The sequence below is a fragment of the Eumetopias jubatus genome, unplaced genomic scaffold (genome assembly GCF_037043125.1).
Source record: "Eumetopias jubatus isolate StellerSeaLion01/CBP00866 unplaced genomic scaffold, mEumJub1_p1.0 scaffold_4, whole genome shotgun sequence".
NCBI lineage: Eukaryota > Metazoa > Chordata > Mammalia > Carnivora > Otariidae > Eumetopias > Eumetopias jubatus.
In genome coordinates, this window is record NW_028274810.1 from 123,706,257 (window position 1) to 123,729,975 (window position 23,719).

At 48.7% G+C, this 23,719-nt stretch overlaps 1 protein-coding gene across 3 annotated transcripts in view; it reads left to right on the plus strand.

The window, feature by feature from the left end:
- The first annotated feature begins 910 nt into the window (after positions 1 to 910).
- Positions 911 to 23,719, plus strand: part of MTSS1 (MTSS I-BAR domain containing 1) — a 159,329-nt gene continuing 136,520 nt past the window's right edge. For all 3 annotated transcript variants that reach the window (XM_028105588.2, XM_028105586.2, XM_028105587.2), the window contains exons 1-2: positions 911 to 1,072; positions 22,902 to 22,963. In XM_028105588.2, coding sequence (XP_027961389.2) covers positions 1,001 to 1,072; positions 22,902 to 22,963 — 134 coding nt within the window. In that variant the 5' untranslated portion in view covers positions 911 to 1,000. The remainder of the gene's footprint in view (positions 1,073 to 22,901; positions 22,964 to 23,719) is intronic.

Sequence of the window (23,719 nt, forward strand, 5' to 3'; positions counted from 1 at the left end):
CCTGATACCACAGAAAGGGCTTCTCCAAAGACTGCAGTAGCAGCAGCCGCGTCAGCTTTCCCGCCCTACTGAGCGCTCACTAGAATATGCTGGGCACTGCGCTAAGCGTGCCACCCTGCAAGACCCTGGGGAACGGCGGTGCACCCTCGGTTCCCGGCGCTCGCAGCCATTGTGGGGTGGGCGCTCTTCCAGCCGCGTGCTGACACGCCCTCTCCGCGCTGCGACCCGCGCCCAGGGCAGGAGGGGGTGCTCCGCGCGTGCTCTGAGGAGGAGGTGGCTCCCGCGGGGCTGGAATCCTCGCCGCACAGCCAGCCAGTTCCCCTCCGCGGCGTGCGCTCCACGCGCCTCCCGGGCATGCGCTCCTAGCCCCGCCCGCGTGCGGCGGACGCACGGCCGCGAGCGCGCGCCCTACCCGCGCCCCCGCGGCGGACGCACGGCCGCGAGCGCGCGTGCGCCCCTCCGAACGTCCCCGGGAGCCGCGCCAGAGCGAGCGCCGGGGCCGGGCGCGCAGGAGTGAAAAGGAGGCGGCGGCCGCGGCTGCGAGCAACAGATCCGGACGCCGCGAGCAGACGCGTTCTGCTGTTGGGCGATTTTTTTTATTTCAAAAATATTATTAAATTAGAAAATCTTGCATTTTTAAATGGCGCTGGCCCCAGGTCAGCGGGCGGTTTTCTCTGCTTCAAGATGGGCTGTGCTGTTTCCGTCGTGGGCACCAGTGGTGGCCTGATTGTCAGTCTTCTCCGGGCATTTTTAAGACCAGGAGCCGAGCACTGCATGTAGGCGAATCACCCTGCAGGGCGGTTTGGCTTTTTTAAATTATTGTTATTATTTGGGGCAGAGAACAGCCGATCTTGGGCACTTCGTCCTCTTTGCAGAAGAGGCTGTGAGTCGTAGGTGGGTCGCTCGGAGGGTGGAATTGCTCGCGGGTGAGCGAGCCCCGGCCCCGCGCACAGTCCAGGCGGCCCCGAGTGTGTGTCCTCTCCCTGCCGGCGCTGGGAAAATGGAGGCTGTGATTGAGAAGGAATGCAGCGCGCTCGGAGGCCTCTTCCAGACCATCATCAGCGACATGAAGGTAGGACGCCGGGGGCGCGGCTGCTGTGGCGGCGGCCGCGCACTGACCTCGCCGCGGTGCTTCGCCTCCGCCCCGGGCCAGCCGCCCAGCCCTTGCCTGCGCCGCGGCCGCCGGCCACCTGCGGGAGCGCTCCGGCCCGGTGTCACCTGCTCACCCGCGGCGCCGCTCCGGGCTCTGCTGGGTCACCGGGCGGGCTGCTTCTCTGGGGGTGTCTTATGCCCCTTGCCCTCTCCACGCTCATTGTCCCAGGGGGCGGCACCATCTCGTTTCCCTGGGGGCGCAGGGCCCCGGCTCCAAGTTTTCCATTGTCTGTCGCTGGACAGAGTGTCTGCGACCCTTGGAGACTGGGTGTCTGGGCGGACACCTCATTCCCCCGAGTACGGGGTGGGGGCTTCTGGCGCGGTGGTGGGGAGGGGTATGGGGGCTCTGCCCGGCCCCGGGAACCGGCCCCCCACCCCTGGCCGAGAGCCTGAGAGAGAGAGGCCTTCCTCTCCCTCCTTGGCTTTCAGGTTCATCTGGGGGGGGGGAGGGATCTGAGCAAATTAGGCATTAATTGGGCTGTTCCTAAGCTGGTGAGGGTGTGCATGCCTTCCTCAGCCCTCCCTGGGGGCGCGGAGCAGAAGTTCCCAGAGTAGCCTTGCTGGGGACCCTCCTTCCACTGGCTGAGGCTTCAGCCTGAAGGCAAGATTGGGGTCCCCTAAAGAACTGTATTTCTCCCCCCCCACCCACCACACACAGACTCCAGGTTTTCTCTTGGAAGGATTATGAATATTGTGTGTGTGTGTGTGGTGTGTGTGTGTGTGTGTGTGTGTGTGTGTGTCCGTGTGTGCTCGCGCACGCGCGCGCGCGCGTGTGTATTGGGGGCGGGGAACAACACCCTGGTTTTTTTCCTGCAAAGGGTGGGACTGGGGATAACCTGATCCTTGGATGTGGATTTTCTGGTGCATAGAGATAGACTAGGGCCCTGTGTTACTCATCCAAAGGAAATATAACCAGCCTCGCGAGCTGGCTGGAGGTGGGAATTGGGGGCGGTGGGGGGATTTTTTTTTTCCATGTGTATTTAGGGAGCTTCTCTTTGGCTTTAACCCAGCCCCAGTTTGCCTCAACAGATCCGGGGAGGTGGTGTTTAATTAAAAGCTCGGCTTCCAAAACGAGTAGGCAGGTTTGGAAAGCTGTACAGCCGGTGGGTGTGGATAGCCCCTCTTCAGCCGCTGACTGGGCGTTTGGAGGAGCTTTTGTCTGATGCAGTGTAAGGTTTAGAGAGGGTTTGGCCTGGGAGATGGACTTTGTGAAGGAATGCTCAGCTGTCACGCCTGCTTCCCCCTTTTAGAAGCAAGTGCCATCTCCCCAAGGGTGAACTTTTCCAAGGTGCCTTCATCCTGGTCTTGGCCCTCCTTCTACAGAGCCTGTGTTGTTGTTGTTTTGTGTGTGTGAGAAATTGACATTCGTGTAGCATTATCTTCAGCTAGACCCTGCTTGTCCAGGAATGCCTCTAATCCAGCCACTTGGAATTAGATGCATTATTCCCTGTTCAAAGACAGCCTCTTTCATTGCTTTGCCCCCAATCCACATTGACCTATTGAAGTGCTCTTTTGAGACAAAGATTGGTGTCCCCGCCTCGGACTCTGGGGTATTTCTTGTTAACTTAAATTCTGTATGCCTTATAATCAAAGATTTGGTTTGGGGCACATGTGTATTTTGATCACCAGGGGAAGAATTTGAGATGGGCAGGTAAAGCTGCTTGTGTTTTTTTCTTTTTTCTTTTTGAAGAGAAATGGATGTTTCCAGTCTCTGAGTAGTAACAAGGACCCAGTGACCTAAAAGTTCTGCCCACTGCAGACCCAGAAAAAAAAAAATCTAGAGTTTTTTCTCTCTCTTTGTTCCTTAATCCATAATCCCTCCAGTCTCCGTTCTTTGCGTTTAGCAGTTTGAATGCAAAGCCTTTCAGAAGGTAGCCCACCACAGGATGGGCCCCCTGTTTTCCACCTGCCATCCTGTGGCTGCCCTCTAGCATTCTGGCCAAGGGGATTTGTGGGTGCCAGGGTGGCATGTTTTTCCCTCTGCAAGATGCCAGTTAAAAATAAGGATTTATTTAATGCCCTTTCAGTGCTGGATCTATAGTTTGTGGTTCCTGACTTCTTTCCCTTTGAATTTAGTAGGGTTTGTTCAACATCCTGTGGGAAGGCATTTATTTTAAGGTTGTTTGTTTTGTTTTGGCAAAGATTTGAAAAGCAAACTGGAGGGGAAGACTGAAACTTGCCTTGGGGTCTGCAGGATTCCAGACTTTTGGGGAGTAGAGAGAGATAAGGAAAAAGAAAGGGGTAGCCTGATTGCCAAGATTGTTTACGCAGGAGACAGTTGTTGAATATTTTAATGGAGTTTTCTTTTTAAAAGACTTCTTTGTGGGTTGGATGGGAGTGATATTTTAAAAGGGAATTAAAAAAAATTGGGGGCATATAGGATAAGCAGTGCATAGTATGCATAATGCATGGAGTCACCACCAATAAAAGTCAGTCTTTTAATATCTGAAGTCAGCTGGCTTTCTAATGACCAGTTTATCCTTTTTCTCTTTGAACTGCCACGATGGGTTTCTGATGTCTTTGGTCCCCTTTCTATTTGCTTTGAAGGACAAGTGTAAATGTTGGAAACCCATTTGGAATGCCATCTTGAGAAAATTTTTAGGTTATTTTTCCAGAAGTAGTGCTGGACTGGGGTGAGGAAAGGGTAAGGAAATTTTTTTTTTAGTAGCATTTGATTCTCCAAAATGTACAGTGACACAGGAAGGGAGTCAGTTTCCTCTTTGGAGGAAAAAAAAAAAAAAGAAAACAACAACAACAACAAAAAAATGGAGTAATTTCAAGGCCTAACACCATACATCTTCCAAAACCAAAAACCTCAAGACACTGAAAAGCTGGAGAGGAATCCTGCTTTTTTCTAGTGATCCTTCATCTGGCTAAATCCTCAGCGGTCAGGGTGTGCGTTTTATCCTTTTCAGGGGGAAGGGTGCGGAAGAAACCCTCGCTCTTCTTCCATTGGGATCCAGCAGCAGCTGTTAAATAACTTATTGATTCCTTGACGAGAGGAAACCTTGTGTGTTTCCCCCTGTCTTCCACCCTCCTGTGGTGGTGGTCACTGATGACGGTGGTGTGCAGAATCGCTTAGTGGCTGCCTTTCCGCCCATCCACATAAATCAAGTTGTCTGGTGTGAGCTGGTCCCAAAGGGAAGGGGAGACAGAGATTCACGTGGCTGGAGGCGAGGGCCCATCCCCCGTTTGTCTGGGGGAACAGTAGCTTGCCAGTGACTCTATGGAAGGCCAACTGACTGGCTTCTGATGTTTGACAGTGGTTAGACATTGACGAGGTTCTAGAATCTTTTTGGAGTTTCTATCCAAGTGCCAAGAAAAGCAGGCTAAATGCTGCAAACAGCAGATTTGAGCCATGACTTTTTTTTTAATTTATTGGGATATAGTGGACATACAACGTTATATTGGTTTTAGATATACAACACAGTGATTTGATACTTGTAGTTTTTAAATTTATTTTTATTGATTGATTGATTTTTTTTTTTTTAATGTTTAGGTAATTGAACCAGCAAAGAATTTGATGATGTTTGGGAAGCTTTTAAGACCAGGAGACTGGCTAAACTCAAGGGCAAGTCACTGTGGATATCTTTCTTCTTTAAATAATTAACTTAGGTTTTTTGTGTTTTTTTTTTTAGTTGGATGCTAAAACCAAATATTTTCCTCAGCCTTGTTGCTCAAGAATCAGTATGTCAGGAGCTGAATTGGGCCTGATACAGGGAGAACTTTGTACTAGGTTACTAGGTTTGAGAGTGTGTTGGGGGTTATGTAATGGGACTGGGGGCTGAAAAACACCAAAGCACACCTTGAATTCCCTACCCCACCTTTCACTGTAGAGAGAGGTGTCCTGTTACCAGCACCTGTGCCGAGCAGAATAAGGGCCTTGTTCAGTTCCTCTCCACTGCCCCCCACCACTGTTGGCACCTGTATCCTCCTAAGTTCTGCCTAAAATTAGAGCTGGTAAAGGAACTTCTTGAATTCCATGGAAATCTTTTGTGGTTCGAAGGCATGACATGGTATTTTCCCTCACTTATCATAGATCAAGAATGTGGGTATTGAGTCCAGCGCTGGATAATGATTTCAGGGTTCCCCCCACCCCCCACTGTTTTGGCTTTGGGGTTTCTCTCAGACGAGAGGCTCCTTCCTTGGTGTTTATCGAGGGCCTGCAATGTGGAAGGTCTCTTGCTGGGCAGCAAGGAGCCAACAAGGCCTGCCCTTGGAGAGCTGCTTGTCCTGTGGGCTGTAAGTAGGTAACATTAAGTACCCTATGGTGACCATGAAGGAAGGGCATCAGTCAGTTTTTGAAGGACTTCTCTTTGACTCTTCAAAAAAAAAAAAAAAAAAATGTTTTCTCTAGGAAGATACTGAAAACCCAGCGAAGGCCTCCAAGAGCGGCCAGGTGCTCTGAGGGAGGTGGGTGGCCCTGAAAATCGGGACACAGAGGCAGGACCAGCAGAGCCCTTGTAGAGTACAGATGGGCCCCATGTTGTTTTTTCTCTTAGCAAATGGCTGCATTTGCCCCGGATTTTACAACTTCCTCAATTTGGGCCTGTGGGCGAAGAAGGTGAAGTGAAGATGTCATAAAATTTGGCAGCGGGGAAACTGTCCAGAATGGGTGCCTGTTCTGAGATCGAGAGCCTATATAGATCAGTCTGTTTTTTTTAGGTGTAGATCTTGCCCAGGTTTGGAAAGAAGTCTTTTTTTTTTTTTTTTTTTTTGTCTTGGCTTGAATGTTTCTGTGGGAAAATCCTGTATACATCATATTTAACCAAGTTGTGTAGAACTTGTTGCTCGACACCTTGAACCTTTATGTTCTGAATTTCCACAGTTAGCGATGCCTCACATGGAGAGAAGGTCAATCCCAGGTCATGGTTTGCATGGAAGATGAGCTGAGTTTGAGTTTTGCCTGGTTCAGCTATCAGTCCATTCTTATGAGAGTAGCATGTACTCGTAATTCTGTAGTATTTATTGAGCACCAGCAAGGTTGCAAGCACTGAGCTCAGTGCTGTGATTCAGCAAGTAAAGATACAGAATTTCCAGTTAAATTTGAATTTCAGATAAACAGTGAACAACCTTTTTAGTATAAGCATGTTCCATGCATCCTCCAGCTTCTCAGCGACTGACCTCATACTTTGAACTGCTCTTTTGCATCCAGGAAAAGGAAAAAGCTAAAATGGTATCTGTCAATATGGCCAGCTCATTTGAGGTTGTTAAAATGTTTGGAGGATGTTAAAGTTGAAAAACTATTGATCTAGTAGACGCTTTATCTGTAATTTTCATCTGGGCTTTTCCATCTTGCCGGGGATGCGTGAGAGCTCGCAAGATTCCTTCTGCAGGAGACTGTTTAGGTGCTTAGATTGGGGCTGGGAAAAGGAGATAGTTCTGAGGTCTCCATTCTTCTCGGAACTGCCTTCAGGACACTTTCCCCTTAAACCCACACCTCTGCAAAAACAAAGAAATACCTCTCCTGGAACCAAACAAAAGCCAAAGGCAGATTTAGCTGCCTAGGACACCAGAGGAGAAGTATTTGGGGCTCCTTAGAGGGAACTGATGGATGCCTTAAGCACTTTAACTCGGATTTGCAGATTGCACTGCTGATATGGCCTTATTAAGCAGCAAACCCGAGAGACAAATGGAGTAAATTAATTGGCTGAGCTTCGAGGAAGCCCATTGTATTTGCGGAGGTTCTCCCTTGAATTAGTTGGGAAGCTGCGCAAGGTTTCCTCTGAGTATCTGACACACAGACACACACGAAACCCCCAAAAGCAAAAGCAAACCCACCCAGCATAGATTCCAGAGCAGCCCACCCCCCTTGTCAGTGTTCCCCACCTCTTAGCCCAGGGAGGACTGGGCTGTGTGTGTCTCTGCTGCTTCCCGATTTAAGATGCTCTTGTGCGCCACCTGTATGTAGTAGGTGCTTAGTGTTCATGGCATATGGTGAGCATGGGGCCGGAAGGGACTTGGTGAGAACCGGCCATGTGCCAGGCAATGCGCTAAGTGCTTGGTGCGCATGGTTTCATGTCGTCCTCACATCAGCCCCACTTTACGGATGAGAAAACTGAGGCTCTTTGGAAAGAGGTGGTAACTTATCCAAGGCCATGGTGAGGTGGATTGGCTCAGACCTTGGCCGATTTGATTCCCAAAGCTGGAGGTCTTTAGAACATGCTGAAGGTAGAGCGGGGGGGAATGGGTTTATTTGTAGAGGGCAGCATACCGAATTCCACTCTGCTGAGTTCTACAGGAGGCTCAAGGAAGGAATCAGGGTCTTATTTCCGTGCCTGGAGCCCAGAGCCAGCCTGGAGGCCTGAACTTGAGCTCAGATGCGGCGGGGGCTGTTGTGGGGCGGGCGGCTCCCATCTGGCTGTCGCTTTTGTGGAAGTTATTTAATTTATGATCTATTGACATATTGTGGCTTCCTTCCCTCTCCCACTCACCGGTCTTCTCTGACAGACAAACCTGGAATTCCCTTTCCTCTTCTTCTGGGTGTGCAGAGGGGAAAGAAGCCTTCGGGCCAGGCTCTGGCCTGTCACCCTTAGCTCCTGTCCTTGTCCCCATATGAAGTGCTTGCAGTGTTCTCTGTGAGTGGCCAGAGGGCCGTGTTTATACGTCCGGGGAGCCCATCGGTTCCCGAGACTGGGCGACTGTGCAAGCCTGGCAGCCCGCGCTAATTATATGAATTAAATAAGTTCACCCAAAGTTCAAATGACACGTCTAAGGGAACTCCTTACCTTGAACTCATTTTATGTCCAGCCCTGGAACTCTCTGGTAAAAGAGCTTTTCTGTATTTAATTACGTCCCCGTAACTCTCCAGTTTGGTTGAGTCTGTAGAGCCATTTCAGGCTCTGTGTTTGCAGAAGTTGATGGGATCACCGAAAAACCCCTCCTTCCTGTGCTGATTCTTGGCATATACGGCCTTGGTCATAGTTTCTAAGTGGTTTTTCTTTTCCTGTCTAGTTTAAGTGGGTTAAAAAAAAAATCAATTGAGTGTCTTTTGAGCTGTGTGTCTTTTTATTTGCTTTCTTCCCCTTGAAGAATTTGGGCAACTGTAAAATATTAGCTTGCTCAGCATGAGTGGCCTCCTAAGTCCTGGAGGTGGGCAGCAGGTTTTGCCCGGGACTCCCTTCCCTGCCACCTCCCACAGGACAGGGTTCTCTAGGGGCTGGAGGAGTGGATCTGGCCAGAGGAGGAGGCTCTGGGCTGGTGTGCCCCTTCTGGTAGAATGTGCCTGGTTACAGGTCTAAGAGCATCGGATTTCCTGTGAGCCTTTAAGACACTGATACCTGGGGCGCCTGGGTGGCTCAGTTGGTTAAGCGACTGCCTTCGGCTCAGGTCATGATCCTGGAGTCCCTGGATCGAGTCCCGCATCGGGCTCCCTGCTCAGCAGGGAGTCTGCTCCTCCCTCTGACCCTCCTCCCATCTCATGTGCTTTCTCTCTCATTCTCTCTGTCTCTCAAATAAATAAATAAAATCTTTAAAAAAAAAAAAAAGACACTGATACCTGGACCTATTCCCTGGAGGTTCTGATTCATTGCTGCCAGGGGGCATCCTGGGCATTCACATTTTTTTTCTTAAAGCACCCCCAGGTAATTCTAATGTGTAGTCAGGCTTGACAACCACCGAGCTATACACCATTTTAGCACCCTCAAAAGTACTTTCTCAACCTCACCAAAGTCTGAGTAAAAGCATGTTTAGATGTTTGTACAACAATGTGAATCTGCTAAACACTATTGAACTGGACACTTAAGAATGGCCAAGATGATAGATTGTATGTTATGTGTGTTTTGCCACGAATAAAAATAAAAATAAATTTATAGTAAAACATTAAATAAATTGTTATATAAAAATAGAAAAAAGCATCTTTAGAATACTTAATGATTTTAAATATACAATAGCCCTGTCCAGTATGATTTTCTGCCATAATGGAAATTGTCAAATATGTTAGCCACTAGCCACATGTGACTACTGAGCAGTTGAAGTATGGCGAGTGTGATCTATGAACTATTAGGTTTTATTCACTTTTGTTTAAATAGCCATATGTGGCTAGTAACTACCGTATTGACGGTGTAGATCTATAACATACCATTTAAGTAAAAACAGTGAGCTTCCTGCACACCTTCTACTCCCTTCTGGCTGGTCCCTTTATTGCCTCTAAACCCCTCCTGTGGAAATTCCAGAGCTCCCGCTGACCTTGGAGTCAAAGAGATCTGCTTTTCAATCCCGTGGGCAAGTTACTTAATCTCTCAGCCTCCTTTTCCTCTTCTGTACGGGCGTCTGAGAAAGTACCCACTTCAGAGGATTCCGGAAGCAGACTGGCGCTGCACACTGTGCCTTGCCCCCTGGCACTCGGGTGTTAGCAGCTGTTACTGTTCCAGTCTCTGTAGTAATTCTTTCCACCACTTCAGGCAAAAGCTACCCAACCCTGGACATATAGCTGTATTTAGAGTTTGCACCGAAGTTGCAGGAAATGGAGAAGTTGCGTTGTTTTTTTGTCTTGCCAATTACTCTTGAGTTCATTATAACCTCATCTGCCTCAGCTGGGCCTATTTGCAATTCTGTGTTTGCAAACCCACTGTCTATAAAGGGAGGAGGAGGGCTGGGTGCCCGGCTGAGGTCCTCAGGGCATTTAATGCTTAAAAAGAAAAAAAGCCTTTCAGAGACGTTTACACCAGGGTAAGGGGAGAGGAGCAGCTTTGTAAAGGCCGTCTTTTTCCGTCTCCATTGTTTGAGTTCCCCCTTCTTTTTTGGGAGTGACCACCAGGAAAAGTGGCCTCGGTCATCTCTCAGCCTACCCTGTAGCAGCAGCTGTGCACTGATCTTCTGTCTCTTCCTAGGACTTGGCCATATTTGGGTTCTTCCTACCTGCCCACCTGCTGGATGTGTCCCACCTGCCTTAGCCTGGGATTCAAGGACCCCACGGTTGGGCCCTAGCTGAGTGGTCTGCTGTACGCCTAGTGCTCTCCATCCCAGAGTCCCTGGCCTCTTTGAATACATCCTGTGCCCCTCGTTCTTGCTGTTTGTCCCGCTTGGAGGACATTTCTGCATTGTTGGCCACTGAAATCTTCCTCATCCTTCAAGGCCCCGCCACAAAGTTATCTCCTCTTTCCCCCAACCCAGATACCCTTAGGCATTCTTCACGGTCTGTGTTGAGTCTACTGAGGATTACGTTCTACCTTAGGCAGTTGCCCTTGGGCTTTGAAACCTGGCTCTGCCACTTCCTAGGTAGATTACTCTGGGCGAGTTACTCAACCTCCTGAGACTTGATTTTCTTATCTGTAAAATGGGGGAAATAATACTTCCCTCTTCAAGTTGTAGGGGCTTCAGTGGGAAAGTATATGTAAAGGGCTTAGCGTGAAATAAATGCTAAATAAAATGCTCTTGTGTATCTGAGCTACCGTGGTAGTTTCTAGTGGAGTACCCTGTCATAATAGCACTCAGATGTTTCAGAAAATACAAGAAATCTATATAGCTCCACTTTGATAATGCAACGGAGACAACACTGCAGTGCTTTTCAGCTTCCAACGTATATGAATAATTTGAGAGAACACAGTACACGTATTCAACACAGATGTGCCTGCTATGGGCCAGGCATTGCGGTGGGTAGAGATAGACCTGTGAGCAAGACCAGCCCTTGCCCTAAAGTTGTTTTGTCTAGAAGAGGAGCAGAGAAGCAGCAAGATCTTAGGGAGGGCCTCTGATCGTCGTTGGGAGTGGGAGGACAGAGTCAGGGGAGGCTTTGGTATGAGGGACACCTAAACTGAGAACTACATTTTCTTTTACTTATTTCATGAGCCTTTATATGGCACAAGCAGGCATTCTAGTGCCTTACCAATAGACTCTTTAACTCCTCCCAGCAACCCGGTGAGGTAGTTGCTGCTACAATTCCCACTTTACAGATGGGGAAACTGAGGTTCAGAGAGGTGTAGCCATTTGCCCACATCAGACAGCTCGTGAGAGGGAAGGCTGGGATTTGAACCCAGGTGGTCTGGCTCCAGGCTCTGGGCTTATCCGCCGTGGTGGGCTGTGTCTTTCCAGATTCTGTAATGGGTGTGTTTCACTGATCTCTTTGATGATTGTTCTATCTGTACCTTTAGGACTCAGGATGAACCAGATAAAGCCTAACAATCGAGGCTCTTCTCTGAACTGCTTCGAGAAGCTCAAGGGGCCTCTCTGTATTTAAAGCAGAGTTAAGCCCAGCCAACAAGATCCTGTTGGGTGGTTGACTCACCCCATGGGTGCCTCTGATTTGTCAGCAGAGGGAAGTAGGTGGGGAGCAGGCAGGGTGTGAGACCCAGGGTTCTGACACAGCTGGTGAAGGTGACAACCACGAGACACATGTTTGTTTTGCTGAAGAAACCCCCTCCGTCAGGGTCGCCCCAGTAACGGCTCTGTACCCCACATGCCTGAGCGCAAAACAGGAAGAGGGGGATATTTGCAGTAGGAGGCTGGAAATGCTTCGAGATTAGTTTCCAGGGAGACCTCAGTTTCACTTCTGAGGCCTGGCTTGCTTGGGCCCCAGCTCCTGCCGCTGAGCACGGAGTCATTAAGGAAGTCTTTGAGTTTGGTTTAATGGTCGCTCTTTGTTTTGAAGTGATTGTTTACTGAACCTTCAAAGCCAGCTCTCCAGCAGGATGTGATCTCGGGCCTGAATAATTGGATGAGGCACCCCAATAGGAAGCAAGTAGTGGGGAGTAGAGCCAGGAGGAGCTAGCTGGTGGCCAAGCCTTTGGCATCCCAGCGCTCAGAAGTTCTGCAAGCTGGAGGGACTGAGGTCGCCTTGCAGCCAGGAGTAGACTTGAAGCAAGGGTCCCCTGGAACCTGGCCTCTTTGATGTTGTGCTGGCCTTAATTAGGGACACCCTAATTAAGTCACTGAGGAGGAAGCTTATTCCTAAAAAAAAAAATTAAGTGCTTTGAGAGCATTTCATGAGGGATTACTTCTCAAAGATTATGCAAGCAATATAAAGTTAGTGGAAGAAAAACAGAAATTTCAGTTAAGTAAAAAATAAAACTCACCCATACTGCTTGATTACAAAGCGGGTTATGTACACACATTTTAGACAAAGGTTCATGCGGCCCACGCTGTGCCAGAAATTTTTTTCACTTAGCTTTTCACTTGCCTTTCTGTGTATGTAATTATGAGCCATGTCAGTTTTAATGTTGTGTGGTGTTCCATTGTTTGGTATGTGTACAATTAATTTATTCAGTTGACCTGTCTTTGAGGACTGACCGTGTGCCAGGTTCTGTGTTAAGTGCTGGGGGTACAGCAGTAAATAAAAATGGACACAGTCCCTGCCCCCCTTGGAGCTTACATTCTAGGGCAGTGGGGACAAACTAAGTCAGTTCTTCTTTATATTAGAAGGATTATGTGCAATGGGGAAAAATAGAGCAGGGGCAGTGTTGTTTTTTAAATACCATGGCTAGGGAAGGCCTCACAGAGCAGGTGACCTTTGAGCAACACTTTAGGAAGTACGAGGATATCGGAGAAAGAATGCTCCAGGCCAGGGAAGAGCGTGTGCAGAGGCCTTAAGGTGGGCAACAGTTCTGTACGTTCCATGCTGATTTCGTGTTTAGGCTATGTCCGGTTTTTCACTAATTATAAGCAGCACTGCAATGAGTATATCCTTGTAGCTAGACATTGATTTGCATGGACAGTTTCCCCTGAAGGCTTTATCCTGGGTCAAAGGTACGGACTTTTCAAGGCATTTCAAACACGTTGCCCAATGCCGTTCAGAAAGCACGTATCTGTTCCTCTTCCCACGTGCAGGTGCTCATCACCAGGGATTATTTCTCAAGGAGCTAGACTTGAATATTGGGACAGAGAAATTGCTGAGGCCACAGCTTGCTGGGCCTCAGAGGGACGAGGCGTCTTATTTGGTGTGGTGATTTTAATTTTTCTTTAAAGATTTTATTTATTAGAGAGCGAGAGAGGACAAGCACAAGGAGGGAGAAGCAGACTCCCCACTCAGCAGGGAGCCCGATATGGAGCTGGATCCCAGGACCCTGGAATCATGGCCTGAGCCAAAGGCAGATGCTTAACCGACTGAGCCACCCAGGCGCCCCTGGTGTGGTGATTTTCAAATCTTGCTGTGTGTGATTTTAGCAAGAAAGTGTGAGTGTTCCCTGGGGAGTGTGTTCAGTGGAGGTGTCTAGGCTTCAGAGATTTCCATTGTGTAGCTGTGGGGTGGGGCTCAGGCCTCTGTAGTTGTAGCAAACATTCCTAGTGAGTCTCTGGTAGGTTGTGATTATACTAGGAACAGGAAGTAGGAGTGGTTCTTGGGCCACCAAGAGCCTCCTTTGCAGCTCATGGAGGAGCTCAGGGAGATCCTTCCTGCTCCCCTCTCTCATGCCCCCAGATTACACCCCAAAATGACTCTCATGCCTAAATGCAGCACGATCTTCTGTATTCCCTTTCCTCTGCTAATTCTTTCTTTTGCAAGGAAAACTGTCTCCCTTCTTTATTTCCTGCCCCTTTGCCTTAAAGACCTAGGCGAGGCTTTCCCCCTGGGAAGCTTACACCAACTGCACCTTCTGGTACTTTATATTTGGAGTGTGGTGCCTTCCGATTGGTGGCTAACGAATCTGTGTTCTACTAGCCTGAGTTTCTCAGTGCTTTGGCTCCTTATCTCTGTATGGCCTCCACCCCACTCCTACCATAGTAGGTGCTCATTAAATGCCCCAGGTAGGGTGGCTGGCATCGCATGCAGACTCCTGAAAATAGCAGTCGCTGGGATTTATTGAGTCCTAAGTACTGGTCACCCTTCTAAATGCCTGCACTAATTCCCTTACCCTCATTACCATCCTTGGAGGTGGGGCCTGGCATAGGTGTCCTTTACACATGAAGACAGGGCAGTGGCGGGTGACTAAATCACTTAGGTCATCCAGTGGGTAGATGTGAAGTCGGGCATTCTGACTGTAGCACCATGCTCTCGACGCCTACATCACATGGGTCCTTTCAGACTCCGGAGTATGGCTGCGCCTCAGGGTGCTCTCTCCAGGCCAGGAGGACATGCTATGGGAAGACTAAAAAGAGGACAGCGACTGTACAAGTATCAAACACAGTGCCTTTTTCGGTGATGCTCCCCCCCGCCCCCAGGGTGTCCTTCCTGGTAGCCTGGGGTGGGGCTTGGGGGTCGTGGGGCAGGCACTGTTCAGTGGAAGGTGCCAGAGCCCATGAAGTGCGTACAGTGTGGCCAGGCCGTGGCTCCCCAGGGTGGATTTGACAGATTGCAGGAATCCGTTTTGGGGTTGGGTGGAGGCAAGTCGGAGAGGGCATTTCCAGGGAGGAGAAGTGGGTGAGTGCAGCTGTGCAAGCATGAAATCATGGGGATGATACTTAACATTTTTATGGGGTTAGCAGGTCACCACGTATTCTGTCCATTATCTCATGGGGACATTTATACATGGGAATAAACAAATGAAATAGGAGCTTTGGACTCCACACCGTGAGACAAAGGCTAGAGGGGGGTAGGTCTGCGTTTATTATTCTGGGGGGGTTGCTTACATGTACACAGTCATCTCTTAGGAGCACTTGGGTGAGAGCAGCCGGCCCCTGTATAAGGTGGTTGGATACTGAGTCCCCAAGTGTCCAGTTGTGGAGAAGCAATAGGCTTTAGGGGAACCCAGGGGTTAATTTCATTTTATTTATTTATTTATTTTCATTTTATTTTTTATTTATTTTTTAAAGATTTATTAGAGAGCGCATGAGAGCGGGGAGGGTCAGAGGGAGAAGCAGGCTTCCCACTGAGCGGGGAGTCCGACAGAGACACAGGACTCGATCCCAGAACTCCGGGATCATGACCTGAGCCAAAGGCAGACACTTAACCAACTGAGCCCCTCCAGGCGCCCCTGGGGGCAATTTCATTTTACAAAGAACTGGGCAAACTGAGGAGCACTTCCTGATCTAAACTGGGTGTGAGGGCAAACACCTCTCTGACCCGAGGCAGATAGATTACTTAACCTTCTGTGCCTCACTTTCCCACAGAAAAAGGAAAAGTGTTCAGTTTCCTGTTCCGCCAAGTACCCTGGCAGGGGTTGTCCTGAGAGCCCTTTATACCCTCAAGTACTATGGAAACGTGAGATGGGGTTCTTAATGATGATCATGAAATACACTTGGACTCCTGGATGGCCCCAGGTGACCACTGGGGTCGCACAGATTTGGGCAGGGAGAGGGTGAGTTTGGGGAAGAGGGAGAGGAGCAGGATTCCATTTTCATAGAAATGGTAGCGCGTGGTACGCACACCGGTTTTGGCAAGAGTGAAACAGTGGAACCAGAAGCCTCACTGCGGTGTAGAACAAGGCCGGGTGCCCACAGTGGCTTTGTCCCCCGATGGCCGGTGCTGTCCGATAGCCCCGTCAGCAGCGGGGGACGTGTTCTGCATCCGCACGGCCTAGTACTGCGGGCCATGTGTGGCACTCGAGCACTCGCATGAGGAACTGATTTTACATTTTGTTTAATCGTAGTGAATTTAAATTTAAGTCCATGTGGCCAGTGGCTCTTTTGCTGGAAGGCTCAGAATAGACAAAGGAATGCCTCTTGGTAGAAAATGTAACAACAACAACAACAACAATACTTTGAAGGTACAGTTGACATATTTGGTTGGTTCTTATTTTATTTCCAGTGGCGACCTACCCATGTGTCAGAAAACAGGCATCGTGGGCATAGAACCTCATAGCACTGGAGGAAGAAGACGCCTGATGTCCTTGACTTAATTAGGGTCTTATGGTTACAAATGGAGCAGTTTGTGAGGGGAGGTTGGGTGGAGGGAGCACCTTTTGTGGTTAAATCTCCCTTTTCATTGGCGTATTTATTGCTGGTGAGCTTGGGCAAGTGGGTGAGGGTGGGCGTGTGGAGGAAGCAACCATTGATTATCCCCAAGGCTGTCATCCATTTGATGGACAGGGATAATTAGTGGATTAGGCAGGCCCAAATCAGAGAATAAAAGCCCAGGAATGGTTTTTATGATGGATGGGCTTACGCAGTGCCTTTCATCTGAGGATCTTGGGAGCCCTTCCTCTTACAGGATAGGGTGGGGAAGGGTGGCTTTTGGGACAAAGCTGCGACAGGCAGTCAGGGGCCCTGTCTTCATCCTGCACACCCACTTCTGGAAGCTGCCGAGTCCTGCCTCGTGCTTGTGGAAGCACACGGGGTCCAGAGGCACTCCTGTTCAGATCAGAAGCTTCCTCTGGAAGCTTTGCTTTTCATTTCCCCGAAGTCCACACCAAGGGGTGACCTAGGAGAGGAGGGCTGTGCTACTTGTGCTTGCCTGAGGAGGTTCCTGCAGATCTGCCGGGGGGGGGGGGGTGGCGGTGGCCGGTGGCTTGGGGTGCTGACAGCAGTAGCCTGTAGCGATGCTCCAGACAGGCTGTCAGCTAGAACCTGATCGGTCCCCGTGTCCATCGAAAACCTGAAGATGTGATCAAGTTACCCATAATCGCGCCATGGATGACAGCACCTGTGAACATTTAGGATTCATTCCTTCCAGACCTTTTTCTACACGAAGGGCTTTACTTTGTTTTGTGTCTTGTGGTTTCTTTTTCACGTGGTTGAGGCTCATGACCATTTCTAGCTCCCCTGGAGCATTTGCAGTTTGGGGAGCCCTCGTACCTCCCTTCTTGAACCGAGCGGGACCCAGCCTGCCTACTGAGCGGCCTTCTGCAGCCCGGGGGCTGGCCTGGGTAGCTGGGTCTGTTCGCCTTGTGGCTTGTACTTCCCAGAGTCAGGCTAGCCCTTGGGCCCCAAAGTTGGTCCTCCATTTCCTCCGCTGCGAAATAACAGTAGCACCTGCCTCGGCGTGGTGTTGTGAGCACAGAACGGAGTGTGTATCAGGCTGTGCTCCTCAGCGTGTCTGTGCACCAACAGCCTCAGCATTCGCTTAGGTGAAACACGCGACATCCAGACCAAGGGAATCCGAGCCTGTGTTTCTGCAGGATCCCCAGGTGATGGGCATGGAAGTGAAAGTGTGAGACCTGCTGATCCATGCACCTGGCACCAAGCAACTGTTTTAGAAACTGGTGATGCTTGATGATGATGATGATGATGGTGGTCATGTCGCCAGGGTGAGAAGAGGGGCTTGGGAGGTTACCCGTCCAGTCGTGTGCCCAGGACTTGAGTTCTCAGCAGCATGGTGAGCCAGCATCCCTCTGGAACCTTTGGGCAGGACAGAGGCCTTTGAGCTGGAACCCACTCCCTGGAGCCAGTGTCTCATTTGTTTTAAGCTAAGCTGCAGTCTTCCTCCTTGGGAGACTTCTCTAACTCTGGCTCTTCTCACATTGCCCCTTCTCTGACCATGGCTCCCGGCTCCCCCCGAGTTCCCAGCATGGGTGTCTGGTTCCCTCAGCTGTCCCCTGAGGTCCCGCTGCCACAGCGGGCTGGGCTGGGAGAGGCAGTTGCTGCATTATTTATGGGGCATCGTTAACTAGCCATGCCAACGAGTTACACACAGTTTATTCTTCTGCTCTGTGTGTGGGATGGCATCCTGGGCCTCTGTTTAATACAGAACAAAACAAAGCAAAACAGAACCCCAAGCCAAAACAGCCACTGGCTGGGTGCTGTGTCCTGCGCCCTGCGTTAGGCAAGTGGCCTGTCCCCCCTTCTGGCTGTGGGGAGAGTGGAGGAAGGGGAGGGAGAAGAGAGGAACCCTGGGGTGTTCCCAGAGCTCAGCTTGGATGGTGGGGGTGGGGAAGCCAACTTCCATATTTGCTTAAGTGGCCACCAACCTCTTGGGGAGTTGACAGAGACTGGGTGGGTCGTTTTTCTCAGAAGTAAGTAAAAGACTTCACCATGCACCCCCTCCCTAAGGGACCAGACTATTGTTAGGTATGTGACCTGTGAGTTAGGTTCTCTTGTCACCTAGGTGACTTGGGATTTTTTTTTTTTTTTAAGATTTTATTTATTATGGCTGAATAGGAGTTTTCTAGATGTTGAATGCCCTGGAGGTTAGAAGAGAGAACAGACATCAGTGGCGGGGTGTGTGGTGTGGGGAGCATGGTGGGTACCCCACCTGGTGGATGCAGAGGTGTGAGCTATAATAGCCTGTCTTCAAGGAAGCCCCACCTCTCTTGCTGTAGGAAGGGGGGCAGTCTTGCATCTTGATCAAGGGAGTCCTTTACATGTTTGTAAACAAACTCGTTTTTGGAATAGGGGACTTTTCCTTTCTCTCAGAATCCAGTTTGGTGTGAGTTTTATTTTCAACAAATCGCCTGGGGTTCAAAACCTGCCCTCTTCTCCAAAGAAAGCCAAGGGGTTCCAGGGAGAGGAGAGTCACGCACCCGTTGCCTGTGACTTTGGACTTGGCAGAGCCGAGGTGCTCGGCGGGAGTCTTATTTTCTTTGATTTTGGTCTGTCTGGAAAGTTGTGAAATCTTTGTGTTCTCTGGTGAACGCCACAGAGGGGTCTGTGTGGAGACTTTCACAGCCCCAGGACTGTGTTCAGGGGGATTTCCTCAAATGTGAACGGTGCCCAGTCAGAACCAGTGGTCTCACAGGAGAGCTCTCTGGGACTCGCTGGTGGGCGGTGCAGATGAGAAAATTAAGGACTGTGTTGGGATTGTTTTCTGATAGGGTTCTCAGTGGATATGGCATGTTGATCTGCAGATTTCTTTTGAAACTTGAGTATATTCTCTTTGACTCGGTCTTAGAGTCTAGAAGAAGCCCTGGCTTTTTCTCTGTTACCTTTAACTCTTTCTTCAAGTTTCTTCTCTCTCCTCTCACTAACTCCAAGCTTTTGAATTTTTGTAGTAAAGCTACTTTTCAGGTGGGTAGAAACTTTTTTTTTTTAACCTTGAAAGAAACTTTAAAAAAAAACAAAACTAGATCTAGAACAATCCAACATCACCTTGCCATTAAATTTTAATAACATTTACGCACTTTAAAAAAAATTCTCAACAAGGAGGTTTTGTCTTCTGTTCTTAGAAGTTCATTTTTTTTTTTTTTTAGAATCCATTAAATTATATATTGCCTAAAACAGGTGGGCCTGACACTCTTTGATAGACTGTCAAATATCATTAAATCAGGAAAGAGCTGCTTTTGGCAGCCTTCTTCTGGCTGAGTGGGTGTTCGTGGGCGGAGAGCTGTGTGCTGCACCCCTTGACTAGAGAGGGGACCCTCCTTTTGTTGCTAATTTGGTAAAGACTGAAATGAGGCTCCCAAGTGGTGGGGGCAGACAAGTTGTTTTTTTAAGTGCTTTGAGCAGTTGATTTCAGGCACATTCATGTCGGTCTGAGTACTCCTCCTGCCGTGTGCCAGGGAGTGGCAGAGACTAGTCTGACTCCCTACACCCAGCTGGTTAACTAGTTGTGAGAATGCAGCTGGTTCTGCACTTAGCATGCAGGATTCCAGCCTGGACAGACAGTCTGACTTCGAGGCTTTAACATCTGTGCCAGTAGCCTGAGTGAGATTACAGGGGCCTGCAAACCCTTGGATCAGTCCTGTCCAATGTTTATTGGACACTGACAGAGTGCCCGGCGCTGCACTGAGCGCTTTTGAGGTCTGATCTCCGTTATCCCTCCCGCCAACCCCGAGAAGTAGTGGCTTATCCCCTTATTCCTTCCCTCCATTCTTTTAGTGTTCAGTGATGTCCGTGTTCAGTAATGGTGATGGAATTATTTGTTTTTATTGTTTGTCTTTATAAGGAGCAGGCCCTGAGAGGTAAAGTGACTTTCCCTAATACTTGGCTGGCGCAGCCATGGCTAGAAATCAGGACTGTGTGCTTCCTGCACAGACCTGTTGTCTTTCTGGCGTGTTGTCATTGAATGTGCGTCACCTTTTTCTTCAATCTTCTGGATCATTTCAGTGACCTTCTCACAGGGGCCCCTGCAGGGAGCGGTTGGTGCTGGGGATAGGAGGGCCCGGCGGTCATGGCCTCCTTTGTGTAGATGAGTGATGCTGGTACCTTTTGGCTAGAAGTTGGTGGTCAGTATGTCTGAACATCTTTAGGCTTTTCAAAAAGCTTCTCATACTTTCTCGGGGATCTGAAGGAGAAGAAAAAGAAAAAGAAAAAAAGGTGAGGCTGTGATTTGTTGGTTGAACTCTTGTGCTCTTAAGTATGCTGATGTCCCTGTGGACAGAGATCTGTCACGGCCAGCCAGAGAACTCTGATCTCAGCCCTTGCCCCTTTAATTACTTGGATATAGATGTAGAAAGGGTGTTCATACTTGATAAGAAAATGGTAAATACGTTAGGTGTTATAACTGGCCTTCCCCACAAGGTCTGGATGGGCCTGGAATGGTAGCTTGAGCTGTCAAGGATTCATTCAACCTAAGTTAAAATAAAGTTATGCTCTTGGGTAGAAGCAGCCCATGGGGCACAAAGACGAGATGGAGGCTGTGTGGCTTAGCAATGTGGTGACAGGACCTGTGTGTGGATATTGGTGTCAGGAGCTCAGGTGTGGCTGCCAAAGGGCCTCTGCCAGGAGCCAGTCAGACAGGATGCCTGGCCTGGTGCAGCTTAGCGCCCCATAGGAGCCAACTGTCGCTTGGGGGAATAAATCCCGAGACCTGCAGTTGGACCAAGCAGGTCTCAGATGCAGAGTTGGTCGATGTGCTCTAGCAGCATCTGTGAAACAGACTTTAGGCTTTGGGCGGTTTGTAACTTCATGGTGCTCTTATTGCCAGAACCTCTAGTTTGATCTTAAAATAAAAAAAAATGATGACTATTGTTTTCATAAAAATGATACATGACCCTTAATTAAAACACACACACAAAACAAAACAAAAAAAAAACTATGGCCATATAAGAAAATACAAACCAGAAAGCAACACATTGGTCCAAATCTCAGCTTCCAGAAATAGGCCATTTGAACTTTGGTAGACAATTTTCCAGATATCTCTCTGCACATTTTCAGACAGACTTGATAGCTAGAGAAATGTAGAAAGAGGCAGTTTTTATGATAAGATGTAAAACAAAAATATATTTGGTTTTACTTTAATAGGAGAATCGAAACTTAAGTGAAATAATACTGAAGAAATTGCTGAACTTCAGATGACCAAAAGAAATTAGTTTCTCAGGCATCCCTTTATTTTACTTTATTTTTTAAAGATTTTATTTATTTATTTGAGAGAGAGAGAGAGACACACAGAGAGTGAGCAGGGGGAGGGGAAGGGGGAGAGGGACAAGCAGACTCCCCGCTGAGCAGGGAGCCCAGTGTGGGGGAGGGGCTCAAGCATCCCTTTAAAGCAGTGGTTTTTGTTCTAAAGATTTGTTTGTTTATTTTAGAGAAAGAGAGAGGGCTCGTGCAAGCTGGGGGAGGGGTAGAGAGAGAATCCTCAAGCAGACTTCCCACTGAGTGCAGGGCCTGACGCAGGGCTCGACCCCAGGACCCTAAGATCCTGACCTGAGCTGAAATCAAGAGTCAGACGTTTAACCGACTGAGCTACCCTGGCGCCCCTATTATTGGCATTTAGTGAAGCTGAGGTCAGTGATGGTGCTGAACACCCTACAGGGCCACACAGGACAGTCCCCCACAGAAAAGAACCCTCTGGCCCGAAATGTCAGTGGTGGCAAGGTTGAGCAGCTGTATGCCAGGTTAAGAAACTAAGACCATTCAAATCAGTAGGAAGATGAAATCATTATGTTTTGGCTCAGTTGCCGTTGCAGCCTGTTTTGGTGGGCTTCTGTAATTAATGGAAGATGAAATGATGAATTTCAGCAGAATTTCTCCCTCCGCTCCTTAAACCGCCAACTGAGGAGGTGGCAAATATCACCCCGCAGGTGTTGAGTCTTAGCTCTGTATGTAAACTATTCCGTGCCAAACTCTGCTTCTTTAGCCATGGCTTCTCCTTTTATGGGTTTATTTTGCATCCCCTCTTGCTTGGCTCCTTGACAGTTGAACGTGTCTGTGTAGGGAGGTATCACGCCCCACTCTGGTTTGCCCCGGTCAGAATTGCACCTGCCGTTTTGAGTTTGTGTCTGAGTACCACCCTTAAAAGGGGATAGATACCTTGCTGTGTCCCCAGGACGCTTCAGGGATGCGAAACACGGACCTGGGTAGAACACGAACTACAAATGGGGAGAGAAGGGAAAGCTGGAGGAATGTGCTGGTTTTTCTCAGTTCTTTGAAAAGACTTCCACACGGAAGTGGGGTTGGGCGTCACCTTGAGGTCCCCAGAAGGTTCAAGCTGGTGCCACACGGACACAGAGGACACGATGGCAGAGCCTCCCACAGGAGGGTGTTGAGTTCCCCGTGAGCTGAAATGTGCTGGGGATTCACATGTTGTCATGTCGTGTGTAGGTGCTGGGTTCAAGCCATCAGCTGGGTGGCTACCCTTTGATAACTTCTCAACCTTGAGATTCTGATCCGTTAGTAATGCTTCCCAGTGGCTGTCCCGTCACTGTCCTGGGGAGGAGCGCCAATCACTCTGGTTCCCTCCTCCTTGCCCTTGGGGGATGAGGGTGGGAAAAGCTGTGGCCAGGGTCGGGCGGTTCCAGTCAGAGCCTTAAATGTTCTCCGTATCTTGATTTGGACCCACCGTCTGTTACTCAAAAAGTGATCTATCCATGTATGTGTTAGATTCTGCCAAACATGTTCCAGTTGGCGTTTGTAGTATTTACAAGATAACAGGGCCTGAGCACGTTCTAAACCCATTTCGGAGCCAATGCATTTATATATAATCTGGGCACCATATCCTAGACTGCAGAGGAAGAGCGCACACACAGATTGTTCCCTGTATAATGGGAATTGGGTGTTCTGTTATTGTCTTAATCAGATGTCTATCACAGCATGCCTTACTGATTGATGACTTTGTTTTGTTGTAGGGGAGCTATCCGGTGTGGGAAGATTTCATAAACAAAGCAGGAAAGCTACAGTCCCAGCTTCGGTAAGTAGAGAAGCATGTCATCCCCAGAAAAATGGCAACATCCTTAGACAAAGGATGGAATAGGACCGACCCAGGATGCAGATCGAGGTTAATTTTGGCAGCATTACAGATACAGAAGCATGTAGTGGGTTCTAATTTGAGCACCGCCGCTTCTTAGCCTTACCTCCTGACCCCCCGATTCCCATACGTAAAACCGAACTCCTGTCTGCTCTACTTCCACAGGAATTTTGGGTTACCATATGTAAGGTAATGAGGTATCATATGTAAGGTAATAATGAGCCACATTTATGTAATGCTCACTATGTGCCAGGCCTATGTTAAATTAATTAGATCTCACAACCCCCAGTACAGTTATTATCGTACAGTTGTTATCCTCAATTTACTGATGAAAGAACTGAGGCACCGAGAAGCTAAGTAACGTGTCCAATGTCACACAGCTAGTAAATGGCAGAGCAGGGATTTGAACCTGAGTCTGGCTGCATAGTCCATTCTGCCCACTGCCTATCTTTATAAAGAGTTTACAACTTACTGTTGACTATTGTATAATTCCGTGTGTGTGAAATGTCTAGAAAATGCAGATCTGTAGAGACAGATATAGATTAGTGTTGCCTGGGACTAGGAGAGGAACAGGAGATTGAGTACAAATGGGCAAGAGAAATCTTTTGGGGGTGATGGAAGTGTTCTAAAATTGGCTTGTGGTAGTGGTTGCAAAATTCTAACTTTACTAAAAAAATTGTTGAATCACACACCCAAAAA